Source organism: Numida meleagris, chromosome 16 (genome assembly GCF_002078875.1).
Source record: "Numida meleagris isolate 19003 breed g44 Domestic line chromosome 16, NumMel1.0, whole genome shotgun sequence".
NCBI classification, from domain to species: domain Eukaryota; kingdom Metazoa; phylum Chordata; class Aves; order Galliformes; family Numididae; genus Numida; species Numida meleagris.
The window spans coordinates 1,955,395-1,981,450 of record NC_034424.1 but is presented as its reverse complement, the minus strand read 5'-3'; the positions used below and the strand labels follow the sequence as shown (position 1 = coordinate 1,981,450).

The window sequence follows — 26,056 nt, the reverse complement described above, 5'->3', positions numbered from 1 at the left end:
AATTATACCTTAAATTGCCATCTTTTGGAGACAGGAACAATATTTTCTTCTGTGGATAGTCCAGATAATCAGCACCTATTAGCACTATTATAGCAGGAATATTAAAAAATTACATGGGAAAAAATGTCTTTTTTTTTTTTTTAATTGAAATGAGTTCAGTGAAGCTGAGCACCTGCTGCACTGCCAATGCTGCACAGTTCCCGCTCCTGTCCACCTCGTTCACCTTCATGAGTGCTCCCTGCCCTGCTCTGTTTGAAGGGCATTTTTAACTTTCCCCCTTAGAGGGTTCCTCACTTTTCATCTATTTACCTACTTTTCTTTTTTTCCAAGTTTTTTGGGTTGCTCCCAGCCTTTCCAATATTACTGATGGCACTGATGTCCCCTGATACCCATGCAACTTGTCCAAGAGACCTTGCAAGGAAATTTCCAGTTAGTAGCAGTTTGTAAAGCTAAACCCACTGAAAACAAACATAGACCAACAAATTGAAATAAACAACTGCCCTGCATCCATCAGAATTTGTTTCTATACATCTATTATATGCCTCCCTGGAGGCGCGTGTGGCCGTGGATGGAGATCAGGGCAGCCTGATCTGATGGGGGCCAACCAGCCCATGGCAGGGCAGTTGGAATTGGATGATCTGGATGATCTTTAAGGTCCTTTCTAACCCAACCATTCTATGATTCTATGATGACTGTGAAACAAATCTCCCATGAGAGGAGGCCCCAAGCACCTTCATATCACTCTTGTATAGATCGACAGCAATCCGCTAGCACCAAGAGTTGGTGTTGAAGTGGCAGGAGGATCCATCCCAGGGTGTGTAGGGTGAACAAAAGTCTGTTAACTCAGTAAATAAGGGGAAGGAAAAGCCACATGAGAGCAGGATGGGGAAAGGAATCTTATGGAGATGGAAAAGATGGAAATGGAAAGGATGGGATTTCAAAGTGCCACGAGATACACTGGGATGGTAGCAAAGCTCCAAACTCACCTGTCTCGTTAGAGAAGCAGGTTTTGTGAAACTTCCCCATGTAGAACTCCAACCCGATGATGGCAAACATCACGATGGCGAAGAAGAGGAGCAGCCCAATCTGAAGCAGGGGCACCATCGCCTTCATGATGGACTTGAGGACGACCTGCAGACCTGCAGGGACAGGGAAATGCATGTCATCGGGGAGGGAAGGAAAACGAGGGCAGGGGGGTGAGGCAAGGGACATGGGGCATCTAAGGGGCATATTAGGACTGGAACACCGGGCAGTGCTGCTTTCCTAGGGTGCTGTAAAGAAGCCTTCACGCACTCAATATTTCAGACAAACAATCAGGAAAGTTATCTTTTTCTGATCTCCTTTCTTCAGATCCCAGATTCAAAGCTCTCTTAAACTTCAGAGACAGAAGAAGGACGTTTCCTGCAGTTGATGGAGTCCCCAAATTCAGCTGGGAGCCAAACCAGGCCCTTACAGCATCTCCCTGACAGTGTCGCTGGCCTGGGGCCTGCTTCCATGAGACCAGCACAGAAGCAAAAGGAACAAAACCAGACTCAAACACTCTGACAGGGCTCTCCATCTATGGCTTTTTCACAGGCACTAGAACTCATTTTCAATTAAAACCAGGGGAGATAAGGCTAGAGAGGCTGGCGAGATGGAGGTGTCAGATAACGTCATGCAGACGCACATAACAAAATAAATTCAGCGATAACTGGCAGCTGAAAGCCACCTTGGTGGCCTGTTGTAAGGCACTGAGAAGGAAGGGTCATCGCTGTCTCACCACCTTGCACTGCTCAGCACTGCTGAGGGCACTGTGGGGGCACACAGGAGGAAAAAAAAGCATTGCGATCTGTAGGAGAGGAAAAATCACCTAGAGTGTAGAAGAAAAGCATATAAGATGCTTGCGTGAATGAGCCTCAAGTTTAACATTTACTACAGGGGAAAAAAAAAAAAACAACTCAGCACACACAGCTTTCACTAAAACAATCAAATAATGCCGTATGGGGAAATATTGTTGCCCAGAGAGATGATGGTGCCCCAGCCCTGCAGACACCCAAGGTCAGGCTGGATGGAGCTCTGAGCACTGATGGAGTTGTGTGTGTCCCTGTGCATTGCAGGGGTTTGGACCAGATGACTGTTAAAGATCCCTTCCAACTCAAACGATTCTATGGTTATGATTGTGCAGGTCCAGGCCATGCCACCAGTTGGGAGAGCACGTCTTACCCGGACAGCAACACCCTAAGGGATCACAGCCCCTAGCAGGGACACCAGGGCCCGGTATTTCTGTAAATGTTTATATCATCACTTGAACTCTTTTTTTTTTTCCCCCTCAGCACTCAGTGAGCTGATATTTGTGTTGGCTGGAAGTAATTTAAGTCAAAATTCCCCCAACTTGAGGCCCTTTTCCCCATAGCAGTCATCAGCAGAAGCAATATCTTTTATTGAAGTGACTGCAGTATGTGGAGAAGGCCGATGATATTTTAGGTGCACAAGACACATCCTGAGCTACCTGAATTTAAAAAAAAAAATAAAAATCAGATAATTAAAAAAAAAAAAATCAGCTTCTCACCAAGCCTTGTTTCTCCAACAACCCTGGACACAAAGCATCTCCTTTTTAGAGACCTATTAGTAAGTGATGCCTTTCCCAGAGCTAACCAAGGCCCTGACCTATGTGGGCATTCAGACTGAAGCCCTGCCTATGAAAGGATGCTGATTTGGGGAAATTTTGATGCTGTTAAGGCAGCAAAAGTATGCCATGCACATCTATAGCACTAGCATTTCAGTCCCAAAGTAGCAGAGCTGATGGCATCTGGCCAGCAGGCAAGGAGTTAATGCAGAGCGGAGCATCCCCTGAGCTAAGGCATTTCCTTTCATTGGCTCTTGCTAGAGAGAAGACCTCTCTGTTCCACATCCAGAAAAGAAATACACTCCTGACAGCCAACTGTGCAGAGCAACTGGTGAACAAGGACAAAGAATCATAGAATCATGGAAGAGAATCATAGAATCACAAGGTTGGAAAAGACCTCCAAGATCAGCCAGTCCAGCTGTTCTCCTATCACCAATATTTCCCACTAACCACACCCCTTAGTACAACATCTAAACGTTTCTTGAATATCTCCAGGGTCTATGGTTCCACCACATCCCTGGGCAGCCGATTCCAGCACCTGACCACTCTTCTGGAGAAGAAATATTTCCTAATGTCCAACCTGAATCTCCCCTGGCCCAACTTGAGGCCATTCCCTCTTGTCCTATTGGTAGAAAAGAGCAGTAAGGAACAGCGTTGGGGCTAGGTGGTCTCAGCCTATAAGCAAGGCATAATGCATCAGACCTTTCACATCAGCACATAAAATAGGCTAAGTTGCCAATGAGAAGTTAAGACTAAGTCCTGTCTGCTCCTTGCCTCAGGATTTTCCCCAACATTACAGAAAGGACAAGATCCCCCCTGCAAGTTGCTGGGCTGGTAAAGCAGTCAGAAGTTCCAAGGTCAGGGAGAGGGGTCCAAAAGCTGTAAAATTCTGTTCTCAGAGCTGTGTGTGTGAATTGAAGCAATTCAAACCCAACAGCAAAGGAGTCCCAGGACAACACCCTGCCATGCACCTGCAGAATTCAGGAGTGCGTTGCTAAATCAAGTGGCTGTACCAAAACTGGGACAGCAAAAAACCTGGATCTGTGAAGGCGTAGGGGGAGAACATATTGTTCATAAAAGCATGTTACACCCCAAAAAGCACAGAACCAAATCGGCTGCGAAGGTGACAGGTTCATGGCACTCACTTGGGATTCCCGACACCAGCTTCAGCGGCCGCAGCACGCGGACAGCTCGCAGGGTCCGCAGGTCGAAGTCGGTCCCGGCAGTTGCTAGAATCCTAGTGTTCAAGAAGAGAAGAGAAAGAGAGGGGAAATTGGGATTAAATGCAAATTCCTGTTTCTAAAGCGTGGATAGGCATATTCAGGCCGCTTCCGTTTTTACACCTGTCATTAATTAGATCTGCTGAAAAACAATGATTTGTGGCCTCCTCCTGAGCAGCTGAGCTTTACTCAGACATAGGAAAATCCACAACACCTAATTGTGTATGAGGCTGTTTGCATTTAGAGTGGGCCTGGCTCTCGACCCTACAGAACAGCGCCCTGTACTTAGAGAACACATATACCATTTCAAGGGCAAGACAGTAAGGGGGAAAGAACCCCCTCAGCTGTGCTATAAATTACCTGCCAGAGCTTTTGCAATAAATTCAGAGATCTCCAGGTACCCACGTCTGGTGTTTCATAATATTTAAAGTTTCTGGTTATACATTTTATCTGTGCAAAATTAATTTCTGCTCAGAGAATCTTATTTGAGGAGAGCATCCAGAGAGCAGGGTGCATTTCCTCTGGTACGCTGATGTGGCTGTGATAAAAAAATACAGATCCCCAAATCAAATGATTCTTAAAAATGGAGTAGTTTCTGGAAACAAAACGGCATTGGTGTTTCAGGGCACAGCAAAGGAAGAGATATCGGAATAATAGAATCACAGAAACATTAAGGTTGATAAAGAACTCTATGATCATCTAGTCCAACCGTCCACCTACCACCAACACTGCCCAGTAAACCATGCCCCTTTGTACTATATTCACAGGTTTCATGGACACTTCCATGGATGGTGACTCCCCCACCTCTTGGGCAGCCTGTGCCAATGCATCACCACTCTTTTGGAGAGGAAATTCTTCCTAACATCCAACCCAAACCTCCCCTGGGGCAACTTGAGGCCATTCTCTCTCAACAGAAGAGCTCTCCTGTGATCTGTGGGCTAGCTGGAAGGAGGCTGCCAAACATGGGCATCCCCCTAGAAAGCAAGCACCCAGGCTTAGAAGTATTGGGTCATAGAATCAATGTAATTGTTTGAGTTGGAAGGAACACTTAAAGGTTATTTGGTCTGACCCCCTGCAATGAGCAGGGACATCTACATCTTGACTGGGTGCTTGGAGTCCCATCCAGCCTGACCTTGGGTGTCTCCAAGGATGAGGCATCCACTATCTCTCTGGGCAATCTGTGCTAGTGCTTCAGTACCTTAACTGTGAAAAACTTCTTCCTTATACCCAAGCTCAATCTCCTCTCTTTCAGTTTGAAACCATTTCCCATTGTCCATTTCCCTCACAGCAACATGCAGAGACACTCTGAGAGGTGTAGAGCACCTGCAACATGCACCCAAGATCAGCCTCCACCTGCCCAGGAACCATTTTCCTCAGTGCCTGATAACGTTGTGGCCAAGCACTCAGCCAAGTGGCCAGCTGCCATAAAAACACACAAAAAAAATCAGAGTTTTTCAGAAGGAGACATGTAGTTTTACTATGTAGTATGTATTATGCAGGATGTGTGGCAAAGTGGGCCATGGAAGACACGGCCATGGAGGATGGGGCTGCGCTCACAGTTCCCAGAATAAAAGCCCTGTCCTTGACTTACTGACTGACTGAGGGCTGCTGCCAAGTGTGGGCCAGGGAAGAGCAGGCTCAGCATTGCTGTGCGGAAAGGGCCAGACTCAATCAGCAGGAGGTGCTGGAGATCAGGAAAAAGCATGCTGAGATGCTGGATGGCAACAGAGGCAGCAGCAAGCCAGAACCTGAGGAGCAGAGTATCTATTCTATAGGACACCTGCTCCTACATTTCCACGACCTGAAAATTTGCGTGACATCAGCTCTATCGATGCAATTTGAGCAGAAGCAACAGGAGATGATTTAAACCAAGGGCTATCATATTCAGAGACTTTAATTTTCCTTTCTGCACTTGTGCCAATGATTTTGTTCCTCTTTTCCCTTCCTTCCATCCTCACAACATAATTGCTCGCTTATAAACCTCAGCAGCCAGGGAACTGTGCACACTTCACGCTGAAAGATAATCTTGAACATCCACCTCAGGTGTTGCTGCTAAAGGCACAATTAGTCTCCAGCGAGCTAAGATGGATTTGTGCTGTCATCAGGCAGGTTTGTGCCTGATGGGGGGGGGGGAATACTCTGTATGTTCATTAATTTGTTTCTGAGCTCATCAAGGAGAAAACAGGAGTGAGTGTGGGACACCATCAAACAGTCCCAGGGCATCAATGGCTGAAGGTCTTCATTCCAGTCCTGCCTTCTTTAGTAGTCTCGGTGTTAAAAAAAAAAAAAAAAAAACAACCTGTGGCAACCCTCTCTAGTCAAAAACACTAATTATTCATTAATTCCTATATCACTAATGCTGTAATTCCCTAGCTAAATAATATAGGGCACTCTACACCCCGTCACCTCCTGTAGTTGGAGAGCTGGTCCATGGATCATGCCAAATCTCAGTCAAATCTTGTGACCTGCCCATGCCTACATGGCTGAGCTGTAACTGCCAACTCAGTTCATGAATCAAACACACTGAAAAACCATAAAACCCCAGACAGATTTTGCCTAGAGAAATACACAGCAGCAAGCTAAACAGTACCACTTTCAGTGAAAGAAGTGGATGAACAAGGGGACAAAGTGGTAAAATAGACAGCAGCTCTGGTCTAAAAGTCCCCATTTGAGACTTGCAGTTAGATGAGGCAGGTGATGAGAAAGCCCAGGTGGGCGTCCAGCCTTGAGCAAAGCATTTTGGACAAGGAGGGCTGGGTGCTGCAGCCTTGCAGGCTGTGCAAATAGTGGCACTGGGAAAGAGGCACGCAAGATCTGGGTCTGACTGCAATAACACGACTCATCCTGGCCTGGGGCTCCCAAGGCATTTCTGGAACCGCTTTACACTGTCAAAAAGCTATTTACTCCAGGAGAAGTCACTCCTTTCCAGGTATCCTCTTGCAGACTGGATGGTGGGAGCAATTGGAAACCATTGCTGGCACAGACAGGTGGGAAGGGTATGCTCTACACCAAAGCCTGCAGGTTCACATCTCCAAAACACACTGCAGCATTTGCATTTCTCTGTTTGAGCGCAACAATTCCTCTGTGTCATTTGCCTTTAGCACAGGCTGGCCATCAGACCTTTCTTCCTGACATGCTACTGCAGACCTAGGGATCTGGGCACGCATCCTGCTAGCTCAGCAGTGCTCAGGGCTGCTGCATGCTGCTCCTCACTTAGATGCTAACTCGGCTACATACTGCACACTGTACCACCACCTCCACTAACAAGCTCTGACATCTGCTCCCAGACACAAAGGCCAAATTTGTGATAAATGCCCGATTTCTTTTGTTCTAAGAAAGCCTGGAATCAATTATATAAAGAGCTTGTTCCTCTGGGTATAAAAGGATGCAAGGAACAGAGGGGAAGTGTTCTTCCTGAACATTATGCTAACATAAATAATTAGCAATCCGCTTCTGGAAGTACCTCAGAGCTCAGTATTTCTACACACTGGTTCCTCAGAACACATTGTCACGCGGTGCTGCACATTTCAGAGCTGCCTGATATCGCTGCTATCTCCTGTTATCACTGTCCATAAATCACACTGGAGGCCACAAGAGATGCACACCAAAGAACTGGGGCTGGCTGCGAGTCCAGCAGCTTCGGTGTGTCTGCTTGCAAGCAGATAACACAAAGCTACAGCAAACAGCTGCAAGATAAACAACAGAATTATTAACACTTCCAAGCAGGTGTCTCTGCTGGACAACACTGGTGCCAGAGCAGGTTCTGCTAGAGGAGAAATCACTGGCATAAACGTAGGCATTTTTTAATGGAATCTTTTCATTTACTATAAACTCTAGTCCTAGAAGGTGAGCGGAAAGAGCAATTTTTTTCAGACAGCTTATTAAAAAGAAAAAAATTCATAAGAACTGAGTCAAACTCTTCAGTGGGATTAGGAGAGAGATTAAATACTGATGAGACAGCTTTCCTGGAGGGAAAAAGAAGAAAGAAAAAAGATCCAGCTCACCAACAGCACAGCAGCCGCCTTGTGGAGAGAAATGGCAACCACCAAGTCATACCCGTAGACTCTACTCCATCTAACACAGACACCTTGGTAGCACTGACCCCAAAATATGGGGCCCCAGTTATTCCCAGGTCCTTCACCAACACTGAAACCAATGGGAAGAAGGAGAAGTGGGCTTGGCCTCCCCACCTGTGGCTTGGAGGAGCCAATACTGATGGCTGTCAGCTGTGGTAGCTCTTCAGAAATATTGGCCAACCAGTTTGAAGATGTTTCCCCTTTCTGTGGGAGGCCCATGGCTGACTGCTATCTCTATCTGTGGTCTTCCCCCTGCAATTCTGTCTGATTTCTCCTCCAGGAGGCAGAGACAGACCCTAATCCCAACCCCTCGGTGGTTGACACCACCACCAGGATCACTGCCACGGTACTTGCAGTAGATGGGTATCTCAGAGCTGGAGAACCCACAAGCTATCATCTAAACACTTGAGAAATTTACAGCAAAAGTTTGTTGGAAATAAATAGATATACCTTTTGAAATGAAAGATTCTATCAAGAAGTTTCATTGCCCTGAGAAAAAAAAAGTCCTTTCGATTCATATTTAATAGACAGGCTTTTTTATTGGGTGTGTTTCCTTCAGCAACACAAGCAGAGCATTAAAAATGTACAAAACTATATGTTCTCCATTTCTTCTTTTCCCTGGCAACACTTGCCCTAGTAGGCTGCACTGACTGCTGCTTTCCCCAGCAACTGAAGCGTTTCACCCCAAACTGGCACACGACACTTGCCAGGATTTGGGAAGGGCAGCAGAGCACCAAAAAGTGGAGGATAACCACCAGCCTTGCCACGCACATGCTAAGCCTTTGAATGAATGCTCTTTATTTGGAAACACAAACTGCTCTGATGTTCGTCCTGCACAGCAAATGGCTTTGCTCTGACTCAGGCTCAATATCATCACATTCCTGGACTGATTATTTCAGATGCTGTAGTAGCAACTTTGAAGGGAATCAGCCTTATTTGGGGTCAGAATCAGGCCAAAGGACTGCTAGCTTTCTAGGTTTTGAGCTCTAAACTAAAGGAACATCGACAGACGTATACACCAACCTGTCCAATGCAGGAAGCATACACTCATGAAATACCCACAGAGAGTCACAAAGTACACCTTGCATCAGGAAAATTAACATAAACTTCATCCACAGAAAAATGAGAAGCCGTGACAACTGACTGAAGCTGGCTGTAACATCCATAGGTGCTGTAAAAGCGTATTACCCAGCCAATCTGATTCTTATCGTATTTTATACAACATTACAGCATTATAATCCCATCAGCTCTGTGGCACATTCCTACAAGCAAATCCTGCTGCTCTGGTCTCCAGACTGCACCACCTCTGTGTTTTCTACTGGACCACTTTTTCTGACCCTGGAAGGAGCAGATGCCTGCAGTTATGGAGGAAGACTGAGCATCTCCATCACTGAGCTGAACACCCAGTAGCACCTCCTCCCCAGCTTTCCTTTAGAGCTCATATCCCCAGCTGCAGTGCGAGCCCAAATGAGATCATGGGTCCCACTGCCCGCCCCACTTCTCCCAGCTGCAGCTCAAAGCTGCATGCGAGCAGAGCTGAGAGCTGCTGGAAAGATGCCCTCTTTCATTCCATTTGATTTCACAGTGTGTAAGCTTTATCTTGACTACCAATGACACACAGTCAACACCAGGTCGGAGCTGATAAGTAGATGTGACATGCTAATTGCACTGATTAATTTATGGCATGAACAGGTTCCACTTTTGGCTCCAGCACTCCTCATTGGTGATGTCCCCACCAGCTGTCCCCAGGCCTTTCCGTATGGAAGGACCCTGCTTGCCAGCTCTCTGCCTCATAGGATGGCCAACACCAATCTCAGCATCCAAATATCTGCATGTCTAAGCTTACTCCTTCCTTTCAATGCACATCTACAGCGGTGCGTAAAACATCCCAACTCTTTCCTTTGTAGGCATCACTGAATTTGCCACCAGCCTTCAGCATACAGAATGCTGCCTGGAAATCAGTGCAACCTCTTTGCATGGCAGACATGCTCCAGAGCCCTAGGAAGAGACACAGCAAAATGAGAGCAGAATTACCGCTCTCCTCCTCGAACCACCTGCAACCTATTTTCCTGACTGTAATTCCTGAACCAGGCTCCAGGGAGATAAAAGGGAGAGGAGCATCTGTAGGCACACACTCCTCCACTATAGTGAGACAGTCCACAGCCAAGCAGCGTGCAGCACTCAAACAAAAAGAATGAGGTTTTGCAGAGTGCAGGGCTGATGGCTTGGCATCTGCCCAGGATGAAGGGAGATATTCTGGTTACAACGGTGCAATTACTCAAATAAGTCCTTGTTGCTTCTAAGCAGGAAAGACATCAACACACCACAGCACGTAGTATAAAAGGAGGCTCATTTGCTGCAAGCCATGGCAGCTGGCAGGAAAATGCGTGTGTCCAAATCATTTTATTGAGCGTACACTGGGAAATCTGAGCACAGAGGAGTTAAAGCCGTCCTGCACTTCATCGTGGCTGGAAAGTAGGTCATACCTTGAGTCTTGCTAAATTAACATTACAAAGGAGAGATGACTGCTTTCTGTCCTTGGAAATGGGCATCTGAGAATTTTGTTCCTGGCACCAGAGAATGTGAAGAGCAGGAACTGGGAGCCCAAAGCACTTTCCTGGCGTCCCACAGTCTTTTGGGTATGGGCAGGAAAACAGAGGGGATTAGCTTAGTAGCACACAATCATAGAACCATAGGATGGTTGGGTTGGAAGGGACCTTAAGGAACACCCAGTTCCAACCTCCTGCCTCAGGCAGGGTTGCCAGCCACCAGATCAAGATTCTTAAACAGGAGAGGGAGGGAGATGTCAGGTTCAACAAAATGTTCAAAGTGTTTTTATTTTATGGCAGGGAAAGAAAAAAAAAAAAAGAAAGCAATGAAACACCATTTGGGATCATTTGTTCCACTTGTCAAATTCTAAAATGAACTATTCTGACTTCTAATGTGTTTTCCTTCTTAGCAAAAGCAATTCATGTCAAGTCTACAAATATTTTTGACTTGATTTGAAGCTGCCATTTTCCTGAAAAAAAAAATAAAAGAAAAAGAAAAGAAACACAAAACCTCAAATCCTGTGCACATGAAAAATATCACTCAAACTAGATGCTAGGTTTCAGAAAGTCAGGAGGAGTGTGACTGTGCTCTCTACTGGGCAAAGGGCAGAGGACAGGTGGTAGGTGGATGGGGGACGTGTTTTTCTGCCAGGTGGGCTAGCAGGGCAGCAAGGACACTGCAGGAGGGAAGAGGTCTGAGTCACTAAAAGCACATCTCTGTCCTCCGTCATCACAGGGCCCACCCAGCTCCAGCCTCCTTGCCAGGCTGCCCTGGGAGCAGTGACAAAACCTGCACTGTTTGGAACCAGAGCCACATCACCCTCTGCATTTGGCCGGTCCCCAGTGATAGCTGTTAAGGAGCTGAGCAGCAAATGTCATCACTGCCCAATTACACTGGTGTTGGGGGTAGGGGGGGAAGGAAAAAAGAAAAACACATACACAAAACCAGCCAACAGTAAAAGGTTCAGAACAGAGCTCAGCCTTCGCTCCTGGTGAAAGCAGGAGAGAGACGGAGAGCAACATTCATTGAGGAGCAGGTGCAGAGGAGAATATTTGGCAGTGCTGCACACACTGGTCAGGATGAAAAGGAGCTCCTTGTATCATTACTGTCGTATGGGTGTCTTTGCACTGCAGGATTTTCTTCCCAAAGAGATCCAGCTAAGCCATGCACTGATTCCTAGAGGGCATGTGTGGAGGGAAGACCTTCCCCTGCATCCATCCACTTCACCTTCTCATCACCAGTGCTCATCACCTCCCTGAACCAATCCACTTCTGAACACAAGACACAGGAAACAGCACAAGGAGGTGGCTGATCTTTGGAACTAGAGCCACCTTTCTGCTCTCCAATCTGTCATGATGTGGTCCTGAATTCCTAAACACTAACAAGTGTTAATGCAGCACTTTGCCACTGCACCACTGCAAGCTGTAAACTGGCAAAAAAATGGATCTGCATCATCTATGCATGGATATACTCGTGCACTTGGCAAACCAGAGATTCAAAACAGCACATGAATTGAACAGAACCATCCTAGCAAGAGAGCTTGACCAGAACCTCAAAAACATTCTTATTTTTTCCCTACAACATAGCAAAATGCTGACAAACAACAGGTCCCAGCTGCCACCAGCATGTCATTGCCCCTTTCCTGCCTGTACCCTTGTTGTTTTGCTCCTTCCAGTAAAAGCACGCTATGCCCAAGGAGAAACACTCGAGTCAGGCTGCTATTTGTACATCGTGACAGATGACCACTGAGGTGGTATAACCTGATATACCAACCAAGCATCAAATGGGGTTAGTGTGTGTATGAGCACCCACCACTGCTTGGTACTTCCTTACGTCTCCTCTACCAGCTCAGAAGGTCTTCCACGGAGACACAGCCTGGGTCCATCTGCATACCTGGGTCTAGCTAATGTAATGACCTGGTTTTGGTACTGTGCTCATGACTTCTACTTCAAGTCCATTGCTAGCAGATGAGACATTGAGCATTTAGCTCACAGCTGATTACTTAAAGAGTGGATAGGAGCCAACACTGAACTCAAGAGTGGTTGGACAGCACGTGGTTGTGCCATTTTTCCCTAGATACACGTTGAATGTCCCAGGCTGCTGCTCATGTTACACCATCGCATCAGACCCCGAAGGGTGTTCCAGCTCACTCCTCGCCTGTGCCTTCCCGGACATCTTAGCTTGAATCAATGCTGGAGCTGAATTCAGCCAGACTACAATACAAATGCATTTCACATCCAAATTTGCGACCTCAAAGTACCCAAGCATTTTTCCACCCTGCAGCAGGCGCCCCTTGCTCAGAGTTGCAGCATGACCAGGGTTCACACTCCAGAAATAAGTAGTCAGGCCCCAAATACACAAAGCTAGATCAATAATTATTAGACCATTTAAAGAATACTAATTGTATTAGGGCTATTTGCATCGATTCCTCAGGTTTTGTAGGCAGCTGGGGTCATGTTTTCAAGCTTTCATCTACAAGACACAAAAAACATGCATTTTCAAATGAAATGTGAAATCTCCTCTGTCATAGGGGTCTGGAAGATGGGGATTAAAGTAAGGCAACTGATATCAAAAGACTTGTAATGTAATATCCCTTCCTCAGTGCACACCTGATTGCTTCTCCCAAAAGATACTGCTTTCCCTCTTTCATAGAATTCTTTTCCTTTATTATTATTATTTTCTATTTTGGCCTGAACTATCACAGCAAATATGTAATGTTGTTCTAAGGAAAACACAGTTTGCCAAGACATCTAAAATATTGTGTATTCCCTCCATCTGCTTCCCCTAAATAAACCCAGGGCCTTATCTAATATAACAAGTAGATGTTGGCAATAATTGCATAGCCATCTGCACCGTGCTTTAAACCTGTTGCAAGCTGGGCTGTGGACATGAGAAAGTCAGAATTTATTCCTTCCATACTGCAAACAGAAACTGTAACTTCCCTCCTTCTGTTTTTTAGGATAATTTCACTGTAGCAGCTCATCTGCTTGGTGCTTGGGGACCTGTATTTCAGAACTGTGACAGATAAAATCCCTCTTTCCCCTATCTTGCATAGATAAAGCAGTGAATCTGGCAAGGGTCGGAACAGTCCCAGGTGAGTACTGCCTGTAGCAGAGCAGCCTTGAAGAGCAGGTTCTACCCAGCATGGTGCAACCATGACGCAATATATTTCAGCTGCGCCTACACAACAGCAGTGCTCTGCCTGTACCTGAGCCCTGCTGTGAAGGACCAATGCAGAGGAGACTTTCCCAGAAACCTTCATGCCTGATTAGAAAGTCTCTTCTGGCTGCACCCAGCTGCTTGTACCACTGCATGCAGGTCTCCATCACCCAAATTTACTGGGGAGTTACTTGTGTTATCATCCCAACTCAAACTGAGCCTGTATCAGTTGAAAAGTTTGGTCAAGTCTTTTTTAACCTTGTTCCTCTGCTAGGTGTGAGATATCACAGCACTCCTCACTGATAAAGCCAAAGAAATAGGGATTTCCTAGCAAGAGCAGCTGCTGGGTCAAGCTGCAGGGTCGGTCCCACCTCAAGTGTTGGACATACACTACTCGAACACAAGCCAGGTCCCATGATCTTACGTATAAGGAGGACAGACGTAAAATCCCACCAGCCTTCTCAGACACTGAGCAAGGCTCTGGGAACAAGGAGACACACCACCTTTTTGGATGCATTCTATCCTGACAGCAAGCAAGGTCCCAGCTCTGCCAGCTCTCCCACCAGACCATGGGGACGGATCTGGTTGGCACGTCTGTGCCCAGGTTTGGGACCCTGTAGGACCATGATGGGCAGCAAGAAGTCAATATCTGACTGTATTTACCCTCTGTAGAGCATGAGCAATGGTGTCTAGGGGATGAGTGCTCAACTACCCTACTCATGATTGAGAAACACCAAGGTCCATGGATAGAAAGAACTGGGGGGAAGACCACTTGCAGGCAAAATCTAATCACCTGGATGCATCAGGTATGCATTGGGTGTCAAGCTGTTTAGAGAAGACAGCGTAGCTCCTACCGGCCTCTATGTGCAATGACTGCAGGAACCCCCACCAATGCCAATACACACCATGCCCACAACCACCATCCCTCCGAGCCCTTCTTTCCACCTCTCCTCCATCCCACACTGCAGTTGCCCACTCTCTCCCTGCTCTCCCTTCCCTTTTCACCCACCACAACATGACAATCCGCTGCCTAAGACCAACACAACTGACCCAGGGTCAGCAATGTGGATCGGCATTGCCAGGTCACACCGAGCCAAGCCTGCTGACCTCAGAGGCCAGAGCAATGTCACCGATGCAGAGAAGTGACATCTTTATATCAGGAGAGGGGAATGTACTTAAATTAATTGGTGGTTCAGATAACGGAGGCTTTCGCTCTCCACTGGGCTGTTAAGAATGCTGGAATTGCTACATATAAAAGCCTGGTGGTATTTTCATCATGAGCTCAATGTCTCTGGACTGTATAATCCCACCATTAAAAAATATATGCTCTGGGCTTAAACTTGACATAGAAGGTCCCTGTGAAGCAGCAAACGTTTGCGTTTACCAAATTTCCAGGGCCCATTGGGGTAGCTACAAACCAGCAGAGATGGAAGCTGCAGTTTTCCAGATGAGGCTGTGCTGGCACAAACCTTTGCAGATTTGGGGTTTCATTTCACTGCACTGACCACACAGGCAAGTTTGCCTGCAGCTTATGAAATACAGGCAGGACCGGGTGCTCATCAGCACCACTGATTTGCTGCAGCAAGTTCCCCCCTGACACAAAGGCAGATCTGAGTTATGGGGTAGGAGGGAGAGATCTGTGGGGGATTTCTCAGCTGCAGAAGAGGCAAGAAGCATCCTGCAACCCACAGCAGCTTTCTGACAAGGTGGTGCATGAGAATATAGCACGGAGAACTTTGGGATGCAGGCCAACAGCATCAAATGCTTTTTGTTGATACAGCCTATTGCTGTGAAATGGTCCAGAAATCCCTCCTAGCTTCTCAGCACCAGAGTTAAGTGTCTAGTTAGGAGCTAAATCACCCCTGCAGCCAGTGGAGAAGAGCGTAAGTAGCAAAAAGGAAAGCAAAAGCAGCACCAGCAATTTCTGGCACCCAAAATGTGTGGGTCAAGCTCATTGAGGAGTAGCAAAAGTGGCTTTAACACCTGGCCTGAGTTTAATCACCAAGTGAGCAAGGCAAGACAAGTCAATGTTTCATCTCATGCTTTCTTTTTGTCTTTTACATACACCTCTTGTGCATTTTTAGGAAGGGGAATGCTGCACATTTGACTGGGTCCCAGCCCTTATCTCTGCCCATTGTTGTCCCAGAACATCTCCTCCCCTCCTCACAACATCCATCGCCATTACAACACCCAGCTCACTGCTCTCTGATTACCAAAACCCCCCAAAAAGAAGGCCTGAGGCTGCATCCAGCACTAGGGCAGCAAAGGCCTTCTGAGCACATTTCCAGCCCGTCAGCATCAGCTAATGGAGTTTGCACAGAACAGACCATCGTCTAGACAGCATTAAGCTCCAACTGGGGAAGGTGCAGGAGGACGCGGCGTGGTTTCCAGAGTAAGCATTTCTGACATTTGCTTAGTCATCCCCTTCCCTCCTGGTTGGTGCCTGAGTGATTCCTGGCTCCAGTAGCCCTGGAAACCACAGGAAGAGGCGGCTCCAGATGCATATGTGGCAGCTCCAGGTGTGGACTGCCACTATGAGGCATCACTGCAAGGACTTGTCACCCCTGCCTAAATCCTTGCTGCCACCCAGGGGACTCTTTGGGATAGGGCCAAAGTCAATTTGAAAGAGCTCTAGAAAGTTTTCTCCATCTTTTAGCTTAGGAAGGTGGCAACAAAGCAGGGCTGGGAGCTGTGGCACTCTTCAGCTCCAGCAAAGAAATGGTAATTAAGATGTTTCAGCTAAAATCTGGATGGAGATAGCAATCAGAAGCCATTCTCCCCACATCCCTCCTGAAGGAGCCACTTACTGTTTTATACCCCACAGAGCATAATATTTAAGCACATTGGCACAGAAGGAGACATCCCGACACGGTCCTAAGCCTCTTATACGGTCTGTATTGGTCCATACAGCAAAATGAAGTAATCCAGCATTGGGTTGGTTACACCAGCTGGGAAACCCCATCACACTTAGGGCTTCTGCCTCTTTCTGCCACCCTACAAGCAGGGGTAGCTGGATGCTGAGAGCAGGGGATGACATGCATTCATGACAGGTCTATGGGGACACCAACAGAGATAGAAGGGCCCTAAAAAATTCAAGTCCTACTTTGATCAGTGCCCCCAGCTTGTTCTGGGACCTGATTTCCTTTCCTTCTGCCCTGATTCTGCTTTTCCTCCAGCTTCACTGGACCAGTCCATAGCTTTGTCCACCACCAAAAGCTCTGAAGAGCTCCAGCACAGTGCCATTACCATCTTTTTTTCAGGGTTCTTAGCAGTACCTCAATTAAGAAACAGCAGAAGAAAGTACGAAACTCTGCATTGTGTAACTCCTACATTAAGAGCAGCCACAGCAAAGTGCAAATAGGTGGTATCTTAGAGGCAATAACTCAAGCAAATCAAGAAGAGTTGTTAGCTCTTAGAAAAAAGGACTCCGAAAAGAGGGCTTTTGAGCTGAAAAAAATACCCTTTTTCCACCCAAAATAAAAAAAAAAAAAAGGTATGTTGTTAGAGAAACATCAATTTCAGTTTTCCGGAGGGAAATAACAAACCATTTTGATTTCATTTTGTCTTCAAATATGACTTCAGATTTTATTTTTATTTGGTTGTTTCTAACTGCAATGATATTGTAAAGCTGGCTGAAAGCAGGCATTTCCACTTAAAATCAGGTTGAATCCTCCCAGGGGAAGCTCTGCATTTTGAAAGAAAACTTCGGGAACCAGGAATTTTCCTCTGATATTTCTCATTGGGGAAAAGCCTGAATTTCTCAGCAGCCATCCTGCAAGGCTGGAGAGAGGCAGCTCTCACCTGAAGCAGCTCATACTGCCTTCCCCTTGGACTTGGTGAGGTTTTGAGTGTCTGGGATGGAAGCAGATGTTGGGTGTGAATGCAATTCTCGGGCAAGGAAAAATTTGATTCAGAAGGAACAAGCATGGCAAGGTGCATCCTCCTTCTGGAAGGCAAGACCAGGGACCATGCAGGACACAGATCTCCAACAAATTTTTTACAAGAGAGGAAAAGTGAGGCTGTGGGAGGAGGAGAAAAGCAAGGGAGCAAAGAGAGAGGCTGGAGAATGCCAAGCAACATCAATTTGCATGGGTTTGCCAAGAGCGCAGGTGGAGCTGGAGTGATAAAGTTTGCATCTGGGTTTTGCAGATGACTAAATTTACAGGCTGGGGTAGAGTCAGAGTTTGGTGTTTTATCTCAGGTCCCGCACTGCTGCAATAACTAAAGGAGCATTTCAGCCTGAAATTTCCCCAGATCAGCAGTGGAGATGCTTGGATGCAATCAGCACGAAGCTCCCAAGGCCACACAAGTGCCCCCTTCCCATTTATGCAGTTTGCATCAGAACAGAGCCCAGAGCTCTGCTCACTGCCAGCAAACAGCTTTCTCCCTGCTATCCGAGTGCAGAGGGAAAGACATAAAAGCCTAATCCTAACTTCTGTAGCTCTTGTAGAACCTGAGACAACCCAGTTCGGTTGCACCAAAGAGTACAGCTTCCACCTTGTCCTTTTCCCTGGCCCAGCTACATGAGGGAAGTCATCTTCCTCTTTTCAGTTTGCTCTCTTGTTCCAACTTTCTCCCTTGTTACACGAATGAGACAGCAGAATTTTAATGCCTCTCATGTTCTGTGAAAGGTAACAGTGAGCGGTACCACTCTGACCTTTTCAGCACTTTGCCATCTCGTTGGCTGTCCAGAACGACTCTTCCCCCTTGTGCACATCAGGGGTGGAGGGGAGCAGAATAGCAACACGGAGGGCTGGAAAAACATCTTTTCTATAGGGTTAACCCATTCTATAGAAGCAGCCCAGCTGCCAGCAGAGAGAGTATGGGAAGCAGAAGGCTGACAACAGTCCCTGTTACGTGTCCCCATAGCAAGTTGTGGGCACATCAGCATGGCACAGCAGCCTCAGTGGGGAAAATGCTTTGGATCAATCAGAGCAGACCCTCTCTGTGCTGCAGATCAAGAGCCCAGTTCACATGAGCCACAGATGGGACTACCTCCAAACACAACCTCTCCTTCAGAATGCTGCACCTTCCTCCAAGATGCTTCAGCAGCCCAAAGGCTCCTCCTCCTCTTCCAAAAATCACCCCATTCCCCAAATGCTGAACATGAAATCCCCTCTAACAAACTCCTCTCCACTGCGAGGAGAAAGCAGCTCTGGCTGCCAAAGGCAAGTGATAACCTAGTAAATTTTAATCCTTGCCTGTTATTGTGCTACCACTAGAAGTACACGGATTGAGATAAAAGGCTCACCAGCCCAACCGTAATTATATTAGAAAGGTAATTATCTCCTCTTCCACCCAACTTTGTGCTTTCTTTCTATAACGAAGTTTCCAGCTAATGTTTGTAGCGACAGGGCCAGCCGTCACAAAATCACCGGGAAATGTAGAAACTAATTGACTGTTTAGTGCATGAGAAACAGCGAATCAAGGCTGCGGAGGAAAGAAAGGAGAGGGAGAGCCCTGAGCCAGAGCCCATCAGAGCTCCTGGCTGCTGCTGCTGCTCTGGCAGCACCCAGGAGCAAATAGATTTATTTGTTTCAGTGCACTTGCCCCATAGATCTCACTCTTTCTTATGGCTTCCAAACTGTCACAGGGGTTAGAGATACATTAAAAAAAAAGACATTTTCATCACGTACAGGTTGACTTAGTAACTAAGGAGAGTGGCTGCTCTCCCATCCTCACCAATCCTCGCTGTGATGCTGGATGTATTGGGCAGGTTATAAGTGAAAAGGGAAACTGAGGCACAAAGAGGTCATCCTGCAAGACTGTCATAGAATTGTTAAGGTTGGAAAAGACCTCTAAGATCATCCAGTCCAACCATCCACCTACCACCAGTACTACTCGCTAAACCATGTTCCTAAGTACCACATCTAATGGCATTATGGGTACCTCAAGCCTTCGTCCACGTGCAGCCCCACCCAAACACACTCTCTACATCAATTTGGGCCACAGCTGCCTCTGTCCTCACTCATGTTTTTAAGTATGGAAGAAACACAAGGGCTCATCTCTAGCAGATAAGAAGTTATCTGGGACTGAATGAGCTAAATATAATTCTAAACAAGCACGTGTTGTACAGATCACAACACGAAGATGTTGGCTGTTTTGCGTTGGATCCATTGTTTCACAGAAGTTTCTTTGTGTTTTGTACCATTGCTGAGTAGAATAAAATTACCATTTAAGATGCTTAATTGTACTAATTATAATCTTTTGTGGAACATTTTGAAAAATTACTATCTTTTACCAATGCATAACTGACCAAATGATGCCCCCTCTATAGAACGGCCACCAGCCTTTCTTCTAGCTTTCCAAATTATGAGGTAGGACAGCTCTTTGCAACACTCCCAACAGGATTGGTTCCCACCCAACACATCAGCTTCAGCTGTTGCACACCACTGCAGAAGAGGATACTGTTTTTTCCCTTCAATGATAAATGATGCCCTAATGACTTGGAAAGGCATCCTGAAAAGTCAATGGTCAAATTTGCATTGGTTTTGCAAGGACTGAAAGTTTGGCAGCTTTGGGCTACTGCTCTCCACTTCCTGTGCTCCGTTTTTAAGATGGACCTAAACTATCCCAAAACTTTGGTCTCTGCTTTAAAAACTACTCAACATCTCCCAGTGCAGCAGAAGAACAAGCACAGGCAGTCTGTTCTTGAAACTGCCTTAAAAGTCGCCTGCCACTACGCACAGAGATGGGACAATTGGGAGAGGAGATTTGGCTGAAGATGGTGTTTTATTGTCTTAAGACTTCCAGCCTGTAAACAGCTCTCCCTTGGTAGCTGCTGAGTGCAGCTGGTTGGATCTGGATGCAGCAGAGGAGAAGTAAAGGCAGATAAAAATCAGTTGTGCAATCCAACACCAAGTTCTTCTAACGCAGCAGTTTAGAGACCTTGTGTGCTTACAGAAATACCTCTTTAATCCTTCATTTATCTAGAGATCTGTCCCACTCATCATTTCCAGGGGGCACTGACAGTAGTGTAGGAACAGCAGAACTCATTTGGGCAGTGCAGACCCCTGCAGGCCCCTGCCAGCTCCAGCCTCCCCACAGACGCAGAGCTCTGCACTGACACCAGAGCCAGCCATGGGAAATGCCTGGGGCTATGGAGCTGGTGTGACTTCATCAAGTTAAAAATGCATGGATTAAGTGATCTGCACCAGCACTTCAGCTTGATACCTGCAGAAGAGCCATGGCAGAGTCAACACCTCTCTGCAGCACAGCCAGTGCCAGTTACCTCAACCACAACTGCACAATGAGCAATTCTGAAAGGGCAAACAAGTGGCAAGCACTCAGTGCATCAGCTCTCCTGGGCCAGGCTCTCCTCTGAGCCCCTCGCCAGCCCTGAGGGATGCTCCCCTCTCTGGTGCCACCTCAACGACGGATCATCTCCCACCGCACTGTCCAACCTCACGGTAGGGTGCAAGGTCAGCAAATCCTCCTCCACATCTCAGCCAGTGGGTCGCCGGGCTCTGCAACCCAGATAATTGACTCATCTGTAGGCTTTCATCTCCTCCCTTTGCTGGAAAGATTAAGTCAAATTGCACCTTCAGCATTCAAGCTGTCTCTTGCCACCCTGGCCAGTCGATAAATCCCTACCACCCTCACCCTGTGGTTTTCAGCACAGCAATGAAAATATCAGGCCAAAGCACTTGCGGAAACATCCCTCTCATCTGTCACACAGCTTGCTCTGAAACATTAGCATCCTTTAACCTGCCTTTACTTATTTATTCAGGCAGGAAAGGAGGGGGAAAAACATCCCAGAGTAGCCTGTGTCAGCAATTAGGGGCATGAAATATCTGGCAAGAACAGCTTTATAATTAGAGCTTTGTCTTGTCCTTCTCTTCTCCTCCTGCCAAAAAGAAATCATTGAAGACTCCCCACTGTTGTCTCTGGCAAAGGATAAGGTGTGGGGTACAGGAATGGAGGCAGTTGGCTTTTTGTTAGCAAGCACTGAGAGAATGGAGGGGGAAAAGTCATGTGTCTCAGGCCCTTGTACTAAGGTCCCTGTTCCACGAACAGAGCAGATGTGGATATTAGGTTGGAAGCTTTTTCTGCTGGGGGATCTGAGTATCAACCTTTTCTTTGGGTCCCTGAATTCTATAGCACCTGGGTGTTTCAGCTTGTGCTCTGTCAGCAGCTGCTGCCCAGCTCAGCAAAGGCAGTTGGATGCCCAGAGCACACAGCCAGCCTGCTGCCTCACTCCCTCACCTCATAAACACACCTTTCCCATGTGATAACGCACAAGTGCTGGCCCTCAGGCTGTTCTCACCTTCCCCACTGCCTTTGGACCACTCACACAAAGGCATTGCACATGTCTACCCCCACCTTATATACCACAGTGTCCTCCAACCCCTTTGAAAACAGTCACCCCAAACCCACCACATCAGCAGCCTTCATGCACTCCACATCCACTGACACTGTCCGTATAACAAAAAGTCTTTTTTCCCATACACCCAGCTACTGCCAGCTTGCTCCACATCAGCTATCTCTGATAAGCCTTCTAATTCTGAAATCAAAAACAGCAATTTCTAGTGTCATATACCCTCAGGCTGGAATAAATACGTGTCCCCCAGCATCTATTTGTTAATGAGATTGGCCCCTCATAGCCAGAATCTGGTGGGTGACTGCCTGACAGCAGCAGCAGACATTTGGGGGGGCAAAGCTGTGCCATCCCTGGGCCACACGTATTGACATCTACTGGGCCAGGCCAGGGGAGCGTTGATCTGCCTGAGGGTAGGAAGGCCCTACAGAGGGATCCGATCAGGCTGATCAGTGGGCTGAGGCCAATAAGATGAAATTCAACAAGAACAAGTGCCAGGTCCTGCAGATGCAGTGCTACAGGCTCTGAAAAGCCGCACGAAGAAAAAGGTTCTGTGGGTGTGAGCTGATGGTCGGCCAAACATTAGCCAGCAGTGTGCCCAGGTGGCCGAGAAGGCCAGCAGCACCCTGGCTTGTGTCAGCAGCAGTGCAGCCAGCAGAAGCAGGACGGGATCGTCCCTCTGTACGGGCACTGGTGGGGCTGCACCTCAGTGCTGTGCTCAGTGCTGGGCCCCTCACTGCAATACAGACATGGAAGCCCTGGAGCGTGTCCAGAGATGGGCATGGAGCTGTGAGGGGTCTGGGGCACAGGTGTGATGGCGAGCGGCTGAGGGAGCTGGGATGGGTCAGCGCGGAGAAGAGGAGCTCAGGGGAGACCTCATTGTTCTCTGTGCTGGTGGGATGCATCCTGCACATCCCTCTCTTCCCTTAACAGCAGCTTGGCACATAGTTGCTATCTGAGAGAGAATTTCATCTTTAAAAAGCATGGAAGCATAGAAAAGAACAAAAGGCAGCCACCTGTATATCACACATACACGCAGGGACGGGGATGCTGGTGGGATGCATCCTGCACTGGGAACACAAGCTGTGTTTGCGAGGCAGCTACGTGCTAGCTCTGCCCAAAAGCAAGTCCCAGACAAGGCAATTCCTCACCAGAGCTTATCGGAACGACACTAGAGTATTTCTGCTGACTATTCAGCCAGCAGAGTATTAAGTTGCCTGAATCCGAGAGACATCACTGCCAAGGCCAAACCCCACACCCAACTCTTCTCACCCCAGAGACATGTAATGGCTTAACACTCAGTTTTCTACCTTGGACCAAAGGAACAGGAAAAAAAAGTATATAAAATCGGAGCAGCTGCTAGTAATTGTGAGAGTCTTTGGAGATTTGCAGCGTTTGTGCAGTAAGCGGATTTCAATTAAGGCTGCCCATGAAGAGAGAGGGCCCCTCTTTCTTTCTAAATCACAGCGGCACATCAGAAGGAGTTGAGAATGTATTTTTAAGCGATATACCTCAGATGGTGGAGAGCTGCATCCTCTTACACAGAGGCGGGAAAGAAATTAATTGATGCAGGTCAAACCAGAGCAAGAATCTCAATTATTCTACGGTAATTACCCTAATAAAAATTTAAACATGCGAGCCAGCTCGGTAGGTTTCAGTCTCAATATCAGCTGCATGAGAAATCCATCATCTACAGCTGCCCAAGGAAAAAGTGGGAGCTGAAGACAGATCTCCAGACCTCTGGACAGGTCTCCTTCCCACAAACAGCATTCAGCACACACAGAAATACATTGCCAGCACACACACAAGTACAAATTCCTTGCTTCTGTGCAAACACAGCTGTCACTTGAGGAAAGTAAAATGCTTGTAACACAATGCAACATCTTCAAGCCACAAACTCATTTTCCCTTACAAAAGCACTGATATACATCCTAAAGAACGTGAAATTTCACATCCAGGCTCCTTGGAGATTGAGAAGTATTATTTTTGTTCTCAGTTTAACACTGGGAATGTGTTAGAAGAGCTAAGTTTCTGGAAGATATTTTATCAAAAGAAAATGCACGTGGAATGAAACCCAAAGCGTTGGCTAATTTGGGCTGAATGCAGTAAATAGCCTCAGCCAGGAAAAGTGAAGAGCTGAAAGAGTAATCAAACATTTCCTCTCGGTGTTTGCTAAATTAGGTGGTTAAGGAGAGTGCTTTAACTTCAGCAATTCTCCAAATGTCAGCATAAACAAGCACCAAAATTATACATAAAAACAGAACAACAGAGTAGCACATCTTCTTTTCATATATTTAGGGAAAAGGCAATGAGGAATGTACCTAGGGTCTGCCAGCCATGGTGGGGCTTATGTTTCTCAGATTGCTCAACAGAAATGAAAAAGAATTGAGGAAGCTCTCAGTTTCTCCTCTTATTGTTGCATCCCTTGGTGCAGATGAACCCATGTTGAACAGGCAGCAGCAGGGTTGGTGCCCAAGGAACCAACCATGGACCTTTCCCACTCCCATAACTGATGTACAAGGAGCAGAGCTACTCCACCAGAAGGGACTCCAAACACCTGGTGATTACGTAGCTCATCCCTAATGAGTTTTGAGTTCTCATTTTAAAAATCAAGCAGAGCTTAGCTCTGAAGTTTTCTCTCCTGAATCCAAAAGCTCTGAGCACGATGCAGCAAGGAGTTCTAGGGCAAGTTGTGCCTCTTCACTTGGAGCTGTTCCACTTCATATAAACACTCCTAAACTCTCAGGGAGGCTGTCAAAGAGAGCAGTTATGGTTTCACCCCTACAGGAGGACACCCATCCTTCTGTTTACCATACATCGCTCAGCTAAACACAAAGTCAGATCAGGTCAATAGCCCTAAAACTGCTCAAAATGTTCTTATTTTGCTCCTTTGAGACACAAAGCCTTCAGCTGTCCACTCTGGGCACCCGAAATAATTACTACCCCTCAAATCCCAGCTGGTCCCATATCCGGGAAAGGTCATTCTGCTACGATGTTCCTCCCATCAACAGCAACCCTTGAGACAGACAGGAGGCTCATCATACCCCAGCATTCTAGAGCACATTTAGCTGCAAATTGGTGCCCAATGAGTGGCACTGGGGTTTTGTATCAAAAGGAAATGAGAAGCAACATGGAACACTTTCCTGCAAGGACAGGCTGAGAGAGCTGCGCAGGCTGGAGAAGAAAAGGCTCTGGGGAGAGCTGAGAGCAGCCTATCTATGTCTAAAGGGCTGTAAGAAGGAAGGGGACAGACTCTTTAGCAGGGGCTGCTGTGATAGCACAAGGTGAAAAGGTTTCTAACTAAAAGAGGGGAGATTTAGACTGGGTATGAGGAAGAACTTTTTTATACTAAGGGTGGTGAGTCAGTGGCACAGGCTGCCCAGAGAGGTGGTGGTGCCCCGTCCCTGCAGACACCCAAGGTTAGGCTGGACGGGGCTCTGAGCACTGATGGAACTGTGGGTGTCCCTGTGCGCTGCAGGGAGTTGGACCCGATGGCCTTTAAGGGACAACTCAAACAATTCTATTGCACTGATGCACGTTTCCTTGTTAGCTGAGGGTTGGTGAGCCCACGAAGAGTGGGAGTGCTGCTGCTGGACTGACACATCCTGGGAAAGGCACAGTCCCTCCACTCCTGCCTGCTGGAAGCTCGGCTTGTGCAAGCTGAAGGCGATGCTATTGCAAAACCAGCTCACACCATGAGCCACTTTCGCAGCTCTCGGTAAAGACCTTGCTGCCCTTAGGCAGCTCAGTTCTCTCCAGAGCACACACAGCTCCCAGGGGTTTTAATAGCTCCCTTCAGAGCCTGAAGTAGGGGCAAGGCCCCAATTACAGTGGCAAATTCAAGTATTCTTCATGTTATGTAAGAATTGGTGAATTCCTGACAGATGACAGGTGGGAACAGCAGGGCTAGCAGGACAGGCAATGTTTCCTATTAGGCCCTCTGGGAAAAGAGAGAAGCTTTCAGGAATTCATTTGCCATTAAATGATTGCTTAAAAAAAAATTGTGCATGTTTCTTGTAGCTGTATCATTTGGTCTAACAGAAGATTACATCTCATGAAACACCTGTGCAGCTTCTACAGCCCCCCACTGCTCAGCTCCAGCCCTGAAAATCTGTGTTTTTATCCTGGG

At 47.0% G+C, this 26,056-nt stretch overlaps 1 protein-coding gene across 1 annotated transcript in view; it reads right to left on the bottom strand.

The window, feature by feature from the left end:
* CACNA1B (calcium voltage-gated channel subunit alpha1 B) overlaps positions 1-26,056 on the bottom strand; it is a 266,954-nt gene that overhangs the window by 169,200 nt on the left and 71,698 nt on the right. Inside the window, exons 4-5 of the mRNA XM_021414263.1 lie at positions 3,751-3,842; positions 987-1,139 (exon numbers count right to left, since the gene is read on the bottom strand). Of these exons, the coding sequence (XP_021269938.1) occupies positions 987-1,139; positions 3,751-3,842 (245 nt within the window). The remainder of the gene's footprint in view (positions 1-986; positions 1,140-3,750; positions 3,843-26,056) is intronic.